This window comes from Borostomias antarcticus (assembly GCF_949987555.1).
Source record: "Borostomias antarcticus genome assembly, chromosome: 1".
Lineage (NCBI taxonomy): Eukaryota > Metazoa > Chordata > Actinopteri > Stomiiformes > Stomiidae > Borostomias > Borostomias antarcticus.
Genome location: NC_140234.1, coordinates 24,550,817 through 24,564,084, shown reverse-complemented (window position 1 = coordinate 24,564,084; position 13,268 = coordinate 24,550,817). Strand labels below are relative to the sequence as shown.

Genomic DNA, 13,268 nt, shown 5'->3' with positions numbered 1-13,268 from the left:
TTTCTGCCGCGAAACGGTTGTTTTCATCAATCTGTTTTTTTTAATGAATTGATAGTTGTGCTTCCCCAAAGCGAGGGCTTGTTGTGGTTTTCAAATATGTGGTCTTTAGCCTCTGTAATATGATCTCTAGAAACGTCTTTAGAAACGAAATACAGCTTCCCCACTTGCTCCAGCACGCACTGGCTATTCTCCGGCTACACTCACGGCTCACATTCTCTATGCTACGATCGGCTTCCATCATATTCTAAGTCATCTTCTATATCCTCAAAATCAGATAAATATTCAGCCATATTGCACACAATATTCCAGGCACCAACAAGCCGATCGTAGCGTAGAGAATGTGAGCGGTGAGTGTAGCCTACAGGAGAATAGCCAGTCTGCGCGCTTTGCGCATGCGTGCTGGGTCACGTATCGTGATACGTATCCTATATCATGAGGTCGGTCCTTGCCAATACCCAGCCCTAATGGGTTTACATATTTAAAATAATTTGAGGTGTAGTGGTTTAACCTCCCCGTTCTCCCTTTTGGGACTGTTCCACTGGTTTCACCGACCTGGTTGAGTTAAACCAAGTGTACGACGAGTAATTCTAAATAGTATTTGGCCCATGTCTGACAACAAGACACTGTGTTACTACAGGACCAGACGTAGCTCACAGAGAGCAGAGAGGTACTCCGCATTCTCTGTGTCACATGCCAGAGCCTTCTCATACCACTCTACAGCCTGGCCGGTCTCCCCCTGCATTTGGCACAACCACCCCAGCAGCCCGTACGCTGCCCCGTCAGAAGGGTCCTTGGCGGCCCTCTGTTTTGCGATTCTCCTCAGCATCTCCGCGCACCTCCTCCCATCCTTGGAGTCCTTCTCCAGCTGCAGGCCCTTGGTGTAGTGCTTGATGGCCTCGGACTCACACTTAGCCTCGTATTGCTGGAACCGACCGTAGTAAAGGTGCGTTTTCTGGATGCTCTCCGGCCATCTCTCCATCTCCAGGGCGGTCTGGAACAGCTTCTCAGCCTTGCCGTGGTCCCCGTCTTCCCCGTAGTGGATGGCCAGCTCCACCGTGGCACTAACAAAGGAGGACTCCACAGAGACTACTTTCTCCAGGTGCTGAATGCACAGTCCTCTGTCGTTTGGCCTCGGCGACATTCTCGTGGAAACCTCCTTGCTGGAGCACCTCATTCTTCTTGTACTTGTAGCAGAGGGCCAGCTGATGGTTGATGAAAGGGGACTGGCTGTCGCGATCCAGCGCTCGCTTCAACAGGCTAATAGAGCGGTCAGCGTGGCCATACTGCCGGAGGTACTTCCCCACGTATCGAGTCACGTGAGGGCAGTCCGGGGACATCGTCAGGGCTTTCTCCACTAGTTCCTCGGCCTCTTTCAACTTCCCGTATAGAGCCAGCCGTATGGCCAGCAGGGCCTGCAGCAGCCCGTCCTCCGGTTTGATCTCTAAGGCTCGTCTCAGCTGTGTGATGACCGGAGAGTCCTGGGGACTAGAGAGCTCGTCCTCGGTACGATGCAGGGCGATGGCGTAGCCTTCGTTCCACTCACTCTCCTCAGGCTCCAGCTCCAGGGCCTTCCGGAAGCACTCGAGGGCCCGGTGGTAGTACACCCGGGAGAACTTGAGGAAGGTCCAGCCTTTCTCTCCATACACTTCGGGGTGGAGGGTGGTGGATCCCGATCCCATGGGGAATTTCTCCCTGATCCGCTCCACTTTGTCCAGGTAGCCCTGACTCCTGGCGTAGTCGCCTATGTGGTAGTGCAACCAGGACAAGTCTCCATAGGTGACGATTAGCAGCTTCTCACAGTCATCACCGTGCTGCTCTCTGGTCAGGTCCTCTGCCTTGCGCAGGTGCTCTATGGCCTCCTCGGGGTAACCCTGGAGGTACCGGACATAGGCCAAGAAACTGTAGGAGCGGGCGACTCCTGCATCTCTACCCAGATCTAGCTGTATGTAGTCCTGTAGTCTGATCTGGAGGCTGGCAATATCAATGTCATCTTTCCTCAGTTCCCAGGTGAAGCGACTCTCCAGATTGAGTAGTTTGGTTTTAAGAACACTATCATGACTGGAACTGGAAACAATACAATGAAAATCAATGTCAGTCTAAGAGGGCTTTTTAATGATCTGCCTTTAGAAAAATCCCATTATCCCACTATGGATAAATCCCATTACAACCTTTTCCAAAATGTAAAGCTCCCAGCTCACTCTGTCCTGTACCCCGTGCACTCTACATCCATCAAGCAAACAAAAAGAAGGTATGTACACGTAAATAAAATAAGTACGGAAGAGCATTAGGGCCAACAGCTAGGGCCAACAGCTGAGTTTTTTTTTTTAAGCTTCTGAGTTTAAAGTCAGAAATTCTGACTTTCTTCTCAGAAGTTATTTCTGACTTTTTTCTCAGAAATTCTGACTTTAATCTCAGAAATTCTGACTTTAATCTCAGAAGTTATTTCTGACTTTTTTCTCAGAAATTCTGACTTTAAACTCAGAAATTCCTAGTTTTTTTCTCAGAAATTCTGACTTTAATCTCAGAAGTTATTTCTGACTTTTTTCTCAGAAATTCTGACATTGTCAGAAATTCTGACTTTAATCTCAGAAGTTATTTCTGACTTTTTTCTCAGAAATTCTGACATTAATGTCAGAAATTCTGACTTTAATCTCAGAAGTTATTTCTGACTTTTTTCTCAGAAATTCTGGCTTTAATCTCAGAAATCTGACTAATCTCAGAAGTTATTTCAGACTTTTTTTTCTCAGAAATTCTGACTTTAAAGTCAGAAATTCTGACTTTAATCTCAGAAGTTATTTCTGACTTTTTTCTCAGAAATTCTGACTTTAAACTCAGAAATTCTGACTTTTTTTCTCAGAAATTCTGATTTTAATCTCAGAAATTCTGACTTTAATCACAGAAGTTATTTATGACTTTAAACTCAGAAGCTTAAAAGAAAAAAAACTCAGTTGTTGGCCCTAATGCTCTTCCGTAAATAAGCAAACTTACGCCATGTAAATAGTTTCTGGTCAAGGCGTGGCTGCTGCCACGGGAGTCTTCCAATAATGATGTGGTGGTGGTCCGCTGAAAATCCCGCGACACCGGAGGATTATATTATTATAGTAGCCTACGGACAAGTGATTCAATTAGGCTGTAGGCTACTCCCTGGTTCCATACAGTGATCTACTTTCAGTAGGCTCCCTCCTCCCGTCGGTTTGTAGTGAAGTGGCTGCTAGTAAACAGACTCATGTCCGTCCAGTGGCGTTTCTATTTTATATGCCACCCTGGGCGAAGCCCCCACCACGGCGCCCCCCCCGCCCCCCCGCCACGAGCCGATGCGGTGGCACACTTTCAGTTTCGTCAATTTCTCTCCGATCGTGAATGAGACTGTCGGCAAGGGGGGAGGGGTCACTGTGAATGCTGCTCTTGTCTGAGATGATATCGTGTTCCTTAAGTTTCATGACGTCGGACCATACCTTACAGATGCGCCTCCTCTGCGGCAGTTAAGCAGCATGCCTGTCATAGTTATAAATATTATGTTGGGACACGATTTGAACATGGTCTCTACTCCTCATTATAGATGGCTATTTGATTGCATCAACTAGAATAAAAGTGGTCTTCAAATGTGAACTTTGACCAAAGTTGTGCTTATAAAATCTGAAAGACATGTTTTCTTCACAGGGAAACAGAACAGGAAACAACTTTGTGTTGTTTTTATTGAGAATTAGGCATTCCCACACTAGGCATATAAACATACAGTATGTTGCTATTATACTTTCATTGGACATTGAAGTGAGACAGGGGAAGTTGAGTGAATAAGTAATATAGGGTTTAGACGTTAAAACTTAATTTAAAGCCATGCAGTACACACAGATATGTTATATAGTCAAAAGGTCCCCCACTGCGGCCACAATTAAAGGTGGGGTAGGTAGGTAGTTTGACGTCAACAAGGCCTCCGATTGGTCATCTTTAAAAAAAAAAAAAAAACGCCCCTCCCTCCTGTCAATCATGATGTTCAGTAGTCCCTCCCTCCAAACATGACTGGTAGGTATGGCGAGATAGAGACCCTGATTGGTCAATACATTTGGGCGTGGTGCATTCTTTGAATCCTGGCCTTCCTGATCATTTATTGGTCGATACTCAGGTAATTAAAAATAAAGCTGACATTGTGGGGATATTTAATAAACATTTTATCTCCTCTGGGTCAGTCTCTGACAAGGGAGATGATACGGATTCTGCTACAAACTGCTCTACAGCTGCCCCTCATAGTAGGCCTAATTCTTTTAACTTTGAGCTGATTTCTAATGAAGATGTTCTTAGCTCTTAGAAACATTGATCCAAAAAAGTCAGCTGGTCCAGACAATCTAGATCCTTATCTTATAAAGACAGCAGCTAGTATTATAGCTGAGCCTGTGGCTCACATCCTTAACTTAAGTCTTCTTTCGAACACTGTACCCAAATTGTGGAAATCTGCTTATGTACTCCCTCTATTTAAGGGTGGAGACCCTGCAGATGTTAACAACTATCGCCCAATTTCCAAGCTACCTATCCTGGCCAAAGTCCTTGAATCCCTTGTGAATTCTCAGTTGAAGGTATTCCTGACTGACAATAACATCTTGAGTATGATTCAGTCTGGATTCAGATCAGGGCATAGTACGATTACAGCAGCCATGGCAGTATCAAATGATATCATCTCTGCATTAGACAAAAAGCAAAGCAGTGCTGCCTTGTTTATTGATCTATCAAAAGCATTTGATTCTGTTGATCACCAGTTGTTGCTAACCAAACTCTGTAACATTGGCCTCAGTGAAAGGGCTGTTGATTTGTTCAGAAGTTATCTTGCTGAGAGAACTCAGTGTGTATATATTGAAAGCACCGCAGGATTATATTATTATAGTAGCCTACGGACAAGTGATTCAATTAGGCTGTAGGCTACTCCCTGCTGCCTATACAGTGCTCTACTTCAGTAGGCTCCCTCCTCCCGTCGGTTTTTGTTTGTAGTGCTAAGTGGCTGCTAGTAAACAGACTCCATGTCCGTCCCTATGTGCTAAGAAGAGTAACCCTAGACAGATTGGAAACCGAAATAATCACTGTGAATGCTGCTCTTGTCTGAGATAATATCTTTCGTGTTCCTTAAGTTTCATGACGTCGGACCATACCTTACAGATGCGCCTCCTCTGCGGCAGTTAAGCGGCATGCCTGTCATAGTTATAAATATTATGTTGGGACACGATTTGAACATGGTCTCTACTCCTCATTATAGATGGCTATTTGATTGCATCAACTAGAATAAAAGTGGTCTTCAAATGTGAACTTTGACCAAAGTTGTGCTTATAAATCTGAAAGACATGTTTTCTTCACAGGGAAACAGAACAGGAAACAACTTTGTGTTGTTTTTATTGAGAATTAGGCATTCCCACACTAGGCATATAAACATAGAGTAGGCTATGTTGCTATTATACCTTCATTGGACATTGAAGTGAGACAGGGGAGGTTGAGTGAATAAGTAATATAGGGTTTAGACATTAAAACTTCATTTAAAGCCATGCAGCACACACAGGTATGTTATATAGTCAAAAGGTCCCCCACTGCGGCCACAATTAAAGGTGGGGTAGGTAGTTTGACGTCAACAAGGCCTCCGATTGGTCATCTTTTTCAAAAGAACCCGCCCCTCCCTCCTGTCAATCATGGTGTTCAGTAGTCCCTCCCTCCAAACATGACTGGTAGGTATGGTGAGATAGAGACCCTGATTGGTCAATACATTTGGGCGCGGTGCATTCTTTGAATCCTGGCCTTCCTGATCATTTATTGGTCGATACTCAGGTAATTAAAAAAAAAGCTGACGTGGGGAGATTTAATAAACATTTTATCTCCTCTGGGTCAGTCTCTGACAAGGGAGATGATACGGATTCTGCTACAAACTGCTCTACAGCTGCCCCTCATAGTAGGCCTAATTCTTTTAACTTTGAGCTGATTTCTAATGAAGATGTTCTTAGCTCTTAGAAACATTGATCCAAAAAAGTCAGCTGGTCCAGACAATCTAGATCCTTATCTTATAAAGACAGCAGCTAGTATTATAGCTGAGCCTGTGGCTCACATCCTTAACTTAAGTCTTCTTTCGAACACTGTACCCAAATTGTGGAAATCTGCTTATGTACTCCCTCTATTTAAGGGTGGAGACCCTGCATATGTTAACAACTATCGCCCAATTTCCAAGCTACCTATCCTGGCCAAAGTCCTTGAATCCCTTGTGAATTCTCAGTTGAAGGTGTTCCTGACTGACAATAACATCTTGAGTATGATTCAGTCTGGATTCAGATCAGGGCATAGTACGATTACAGCAGCCATGGCAGTATCAAATGATATCATCTCTGCATTAGACAAAAAGCAAAGCAGTGCTGCCTTGTTTATTGATCTATCAAAAGCATTTGATTCTGTTGATCACCAGTTGTTGCTAGCCAAACTCTGTAACATTGGCCTCAGTGAAAGGGCTGTTGATTGGTTCAGAAGTTATCTTGCTGAGAGAACTCAGTGTGTATATATTGAAAGCACCGCAGGATTATACTATTATAGTAGCCTACGGACAAGTGATTCAATTAGGCTGTAGGCTACTCCCTGGTGCCTATACAGTGCTCTACTTCAGTAGGCTCCCTCCTCCAGTCGGTTTTTGTTTGTAGTGCTAAGTGGCTGCTAGTAAACAGACTCCAAGTCCGTCCCTATGTGCCAAGAATAGTAACCCTACGACAGATTGGAAACCGAAATAATCACTGTGAATGCTGCTCTTGTCTGAGATGATATCGTGTTCCTTAAGTTTCATGACGTCGGACCATACCTTACAGATGCGCCTCCTCTGCGGCAGTTAAGCGGCATGCCTGTCATAGTAGATAAATCTGAAAGACATGTTTTCTTCACAGGGAAACAGAACAGGAAACAACTTTGTGTTGTTTTTATTGATAATTAGGCATTCCCACACTAGGCATATAAACATACAGTATGTTGCTATTATACCTTCATTGGACATTGAAGTGAGACAGGGGAGGTGGAGTGAATAAGTAATATAGGATTTAGACGTTAAAACTTCATTTAAAGCCATGCAGTACACACAGGTATGCTATATAGTCAAAAGGTCCCCCACTGCGGCCACAATTAAAGGTGGGGTAGGTAGTTTGAGGTCAACAAGGCCTCCGATTGGTCATCTTTTTCAAAGAACCCACCCCTCCCTCCTGTCCATCATGATGTAGTCCCTCCCTCCAAACATGACTGGTAGGTGTGGCAAGATAGAGACCCTGATTGGTCAATACATTTGGGCGGGGTGCATTCTTTGAATCCAAAATACAGAGGCAGCGGTAAACACTGAGATCCAAGTTTATTCTCAGAGCACTTCTGTTACTGATAGCTGAAAGTTTATTATGCCAATTTTACCAAATAAAGCCAAAAGCAAACTACCTATCCCACCTTTAACAACAACAGTAACCATATAGGCTACAGACTATCATGTGAATTAATGCAGAAACAGCACACTATAACAATGACGCATGGTGGAAACATATGGGCAGTGGTGTAAGTACACTTCTTGAGGTACCACTACACCCCTGTATATGGGCTTGACCTCTCATCACTTGAGATTCAGTCTTTTACCAAAGGCACCAGGCAGGCCATCAACCTTTCCAGCCTTCTTCTCTCTCGTCTTCCTCTCCCTTTCCAGTTTGTCCTGGTCAGCGAGGAAGGTCAGGATGTCTTGGGCGTCTCGCGGTTTCTGCTGACCCCACCAATCCGCTTGGTCCCTCAGCTTCTTACCCGCCCTCTCCTGTTCAACTCCCTGAACCGGGATCTGATAGGCTGCTTTCAGCTGAGCGACAGCTGGACCTTCGATCTTCCTGTAGAACAGGAAGAGACCGTAGGAGCAGAGGACGTGCTGCCTGTCCGCCTCCCTCAGGCTCTGGTCCTTTTCAAGGGAGAGGAAGATCTCGGTGGCCTTCTCCTTCTGCCGGCCCTCTCCGTAGGCCTCAGCCAGCTTCACGCTGGCGTAGATGTTGGAGGGCTTCAGCTCTACAGCTCGGGAGAAGTGAAGGATGCACTCGTCTGCCTTGGCCTTCACCTTGGCCTTCCGTCCCCCTGGACTCTCTTGCTTCTTCATCTGAATCAGCTGCTTCCAGTGGCAGAGGCCTACCTGGTGGTGCAGGAAGGAGGAGGTGGGGGCGAGCTCCAGGGCCTCCGCAGCACCTCCAGGGACTGCTCGACGGAGCCTTCCATCTTGAAGAACTTGGCCACCTTGCGGGTGACCTGGGGCACATCCGGGGCAAGGCTCAGGGCCTGCTTCACCAGCTTAATTCGCTCCTGTGGGCCCGTGCTATGGCTCTGCAGCTTCAAGGCCAGGAGGACCATAACCTCTGCATTGTCAGGCTCCAGCTCCAGGGCCTTCCTCAGCTGTCCGATGGCCTCCCCGGTTTTCTTCCTTCCCCCTGGTTTCCTGTCCTTCTCCATTTCTTGCAGCCGGTAGACCACCACTGCATAGCCCACATTGAAGGACTCACTCTCTGGCGCCCCCTCCAGAGCCTGCAGCTCAGTATCATCCTTCCTCTTTCTCAGCACCTTCTCTGCCTTGTAGAGAAACCCCAGCGCAACAGCGCTGTCTCCCTCTAGGTGGCTAAGGAACGCCAGTGTGTTGAAGTATATGGGGTGGCAACGGGCATGGCAGAATTTGATGCGGTCCAGAAGTTTTTCAGAGATGCCTTTCAGGTCTACAATGTCAGCCTTGTCAATGCCCCAGGTGAAATGACACAGGAGAGCATTCAGGCTGGCTTCCATATCTGCTTCTTTTACAGAGACACTGAAACACAGAAAAGCAAAATATGTTATGAATGATGATGATGTTATAAATTACAAATACAGGTCATGCTATTTAGGTGGTATCCTCATGTAACTGAGTCTGCTCTTATGCCTACAGTAAAATTTAGCACGTATTCAGCCAAATCATGATGATTTGACTGCTGTTTTAAAATTGTTTTTGAATTGTTAATTGATTATTTTTTCCCTATTTGTTCTAGTCTTGTTAATGTAATATTGTTTCTTGATGTTGATTAATGATATGTAATTATTTAGCAAAGCTGTAAATGAGTGCAAGCACTCTTAGTAACTTCGAGTATGAAGAAAAGCTTGGATAAATGATTTATCCAAGGGAGAGCGAAGTCAAGACTAACGCAGGTCAGTAACACACATAACTCAAAGTAGAAAAAAGCTAGGATGTTGTGATTCACTGTACTTAAGCTTAATGTCCCTATATTTATGAAAAATAGTGGTAATCCAATTATTAATTTGTGACTAGGGCGCGTGTGTATTTTAGAGCTGGTGCTGTTTTCAATGGCCAATGAGCTCTACCGCGAGAGCTGTCTTGTATTCGAGCTCTAGGTTCTTTTTGCAGTTGAAAGAAGTTGAACTTTTTGGTCTAGAGCACAGGCTATATAAAGGGCTGCTGTGACGACGACGGCGGTCGGTTTTTGGTAAAACTGCAGATAGTGAACGTTATTAGCACTCGTTAACACTAACTAGCTATCTTAACTACCTATCTTAGCTAGTTAATATGCAAAAATAGTAGGGGAGAGCGGGGCGCGTTGGACCGCGGGGCACGTCGGACCGCAGGGCTTTTGAGGTGATCTGTTGTAGCTACACAAACATATTTTGGTGAACACATCTCTCTACGTCACGTCAACCTCTCCTGAAGTCGGCAGGAGTATTTGAAAATCTGTAAACATTTTCCTGGTGATCATCTATTTTTACCCCATGAAAGTTTTTTTTTTTTACGCTAGTGTTTTTTTATTTATACCTTGTGTATACATGTCACAGAATCCAAACATATATCATTTTAATCAATGTTTTAGTGGCTATAAGAGCTATAATTTTCATGTTTCGTGCTACATAGCACTGAGTGACAGCTAGCCAGATAGCTAGCCTCTGGTAGGTGGGGCACTTTGGACCACTGTGGTCCAACGCGGCCCACATTCAATGATCATGCATTACTAGCCATTTTTCTTTACTTTTATTCACAGTATGAGAAATAGGCAACGTAAGACCGACAGAAGTGGCTAGAGAGGTGCTTGAGCTGGCAGTCAGAGAAGTGGAGCGAGGATTGTCTGTACATGGTGCAGCTAAAAGCTCCTCCATCAGTCACGTCTCCCTGTTACACTACTTAAGGGACATGCAAGAGGCAGGCAGCACACGGCTCCCTGATGTTAGCTACTCTCGCCATGGTCAAGTGTTCAGTAAGGGTCAGGAGAGAGGGACTACCTACTGACAGCATCTGCCATGTTTCATGGGTTAAGCCCAAGTCAGGTAGCCTAATTCAGGAGATAATTGTCAATTTATGAGTTAGATATTCATAGAAATCATCACCCAACAATCTATACATTAGCCTATAATACAATAAATAAATACAAGCTATATACAGACATAATAAATACAACTATATACATAGGCTTATGATAAAATAAATACTAAATATAGGAGCAAATATCGTATACAACATGACATTATTAGGCCTATACATAATAAATACCTAACAGTATAAATAATGCATGCAGGTAGTGAAAGAAACATGTATGTAGCACATAACATAAAGTTGTAAGAAGATAATGTTATTTGCATGGGTTTTTAAGGCAATGTACAATGCGCCCACTATGTGGTCCAACGCGCCTCACCCATGAGGCACGTTGGACCGTTTTCACATCCACCACTTTTGGCAAAACTGTAAGAAACTGGTTAGTGCTGGAAACCTCGTTTTGATGTCCTTTTGTAGCCAACAGATATAGGTATACATGTATAGCAAAATTCATAATAAAAACGAAATAATTTTTAAATAAATAAGCTTAAAGGAGAATGCTCGTTTTTGACAACCTGGACCTTATTTACTGCATATTATAAGACGTTTGACTCACCGAGATAACTTTGGTGTAATTTGGAGGCCTGTAGAAGAAATTCAAAATCCAGCGCGAGTATATCCATGTAATGGCGGCGGACGGGGCACTGAGAATGCAGCTTCTAAAAAATCTATTTTCTGCCGCGAAACAGTTGTTTTCATCAATCTGTCTTTATTAATCGCTAGTTGTGCTTACATAGAGCGAGGGCTTGTTGTGGTTTTTCACATGCCTCTGTAATATGATCTTTAGAAACGTCTTTAGAAACGAAATAGCTTCCCCACTTGCTCCAGCACGCATGCGCACAGCATGCCTCCAAATTACACCAAAGTTATCTCGGTGAGTGAAACGTCTTATAATATGCCGTAAATAAGGTCCAGGTTGTCAAAAACGAGCATTCACCTTTAAGGCAAAAAATGTTCCAACATGCCCCGCTCTCCCCTAGGCTACTCAGTAGGCTAAATGTGTTGCTATAGACAACTGCAACCACCTCAAAATATTCGACTAGGCAACATAGGCTATGTGTTTCAGATATCTACAATTTAATTCTGACTAGTCATAATTACAATTCAAGATATCTACAACTTAATTCAAGATATCTTAAACTTAATTTAAGATATCTTAAAATGACATTGTAGATATCTGAAACTGGAATTACACCTAGTGATAATTCAGTTATAGATATCCGCAATTCACATTGTGGATATCCGCAACTGAATTGTAGATATCTGTAATGACGTACCCCATACACATGAATGGCAAAAGTAGTTTGAATCTACTAGGCGAAATGACGTTGCAGATATCTAAAATTAGAGTTTTGCCTAGTCAAAACATAATTAAAGATATCCTGAATTAGAGTTTTGACTAGGCAAAATTATGTTGGAGATATCAGAAACGAATATCCAGTCTACTTAATAAATGTTAAAATGGCTTGTCATAGTGTACCCCTCTCCGGGCCACCCACCTGCCTTCATCAGTGAAGACCGTGTGTCTCTACCACACTCAGGGGAGGTGTGTGGTCTGTGGTGTGATGCTACCACTGTAGTCATAAAAGTGTGCCCGTACCTTTAAGAGATCCTGCTCGTGTTCCCAAATTCAAATCCCAACTGACACTCTGAGCAGCCCTTCATTCACTTCAATGTAAAGGCATGCCGGATTCAGACAGCTCTCTCTCAAAAAGTATAAATGTTACAGCTTAGATATTGACACCATACGAATCCTGGGAACTTGCTGAACATATGTGTAGCTTAAAAACTGTAGCCATGGCGAAAAGTTAGAAAAAGGGTAAAAATGCAAACGTAGCAGCTCAAAAGTTGTGCGGCACCATACGTTTCAATGGGGAGCGCAGTTGCCGAACAAATCGTCATACAGCGAAAACTTTGTCACACAGCTTAGATACTTACATTATGTGTGTGAGCTGTTAAAACTGTAGGGATAGCAACAAGTTATAAAAAGAGTAAAAATGCAAAATTAGCAGCTCAAAAGTTAGAGTGCAGCACCATACGTTTCAATGGAGAGCGCAGTTGCCAAACAAACGTCATACCTCAGAAACTGTAAGTCACACAGCTTAGATACTTACATTGTACGAATCATCACAGTTGTGTGAACGGTTTGGTGTATAATATGTGTGTGAGCTTTCAAAACTGTAGGAGTGCCAGCAGTTTACAAAATGTGTGAATATTTTCAAAGAAACAGCTGCCACCACTCTAAAAACATAATGATACTGAACATTCCACCAGCAGTTTCAATGGCACAAAAATTACTATTAAAAGTTACATTTCTAAAAAACTATAAAAACTATAAAAAATCTGAATGGATCCATTAAAGAGCTAAACATCGTGAACATTTTAAAGTTTGAATGAAGTTTCTAGCACAAAGTATGAAGAAGTAGTTAAGGAGACAAAAACTGGGGAGAACTAGAATAAAGAAAGAAAGAAAGAAATAGTGGGAATATCACAAGTTGGGCTAGCTTCTAAAAGCTAGCCCACCTAATAAGCCTTGGGGACTGTGACCAATTGCAAATTTCAACTCGTGCCAAATTACATCGTTTGGTAGGCGTACGAAATAGACTATTAACGGCGCCCTCTCACGATTAGTTCATGAAGTGTTATGTCAACGTAGGCTAAATAAAGCATCGACTCTGTGCTGTCGACAACCGAATTCAAAAGTGAAGATATTATTAGCAATTCATTACATTGAACACTAGGTGGCGATGTGTACCCGTAAACAACATGAGAAAGAACGGCGTGAAGATAAAAGGCATTGGCATAGATCCCCAAAGCCTGACAGTAACATGATGTTGCTTAGGCTATATTTTCACTGGCGCCAGCTTATGTATCATCACATTATGGTTATGAATCAACAACTTCAACCGGCAAC

The 13,268-nt window shown here is 43.5% G+C and overlaps 1 protein-coding gene and 1 pseudogene across 2 annotated transcripts; both read right to left on the bottom strand.

Moving 5' to 3' along the window:
- Window positions 1-631: 631 nt before the first annotated feature.
- Window positions 632-2,993, bottom strand: LOC311320514 (interferon-induced protein with tetratricopeptide repeats 5-like; the record flags this gene model as incomplete). Its single annotated transcript, XM_084452279.1, has 3 exons — window positions 632-1,061; window positions 1,162-2,064; window positions 2,989-2,993. 3 exons carry the CDS (start codon window positions 2,991-2,993, stop codon window positions 632-634), a joined length of 1,338 nt encoding a protein of 445 aa, XP_084308405.1.
- Window positions 2,994-7,594: 4,601 nt separating this feature from the next.
- Window positions 7,595-8,787, bottom strand: LOC311320316 (interferon-induced protein with tetratricopeptide repeats 5-like; annotated as a pseudogene). The gene has a single exon. The product of its transcript is annotated as an interferon-induced protein with tetratricopeptide repeats 5-like (transcript).
- Between the last annotated feature and the right edge of the window lie 4,481 nt (window positions 8,788-13,268).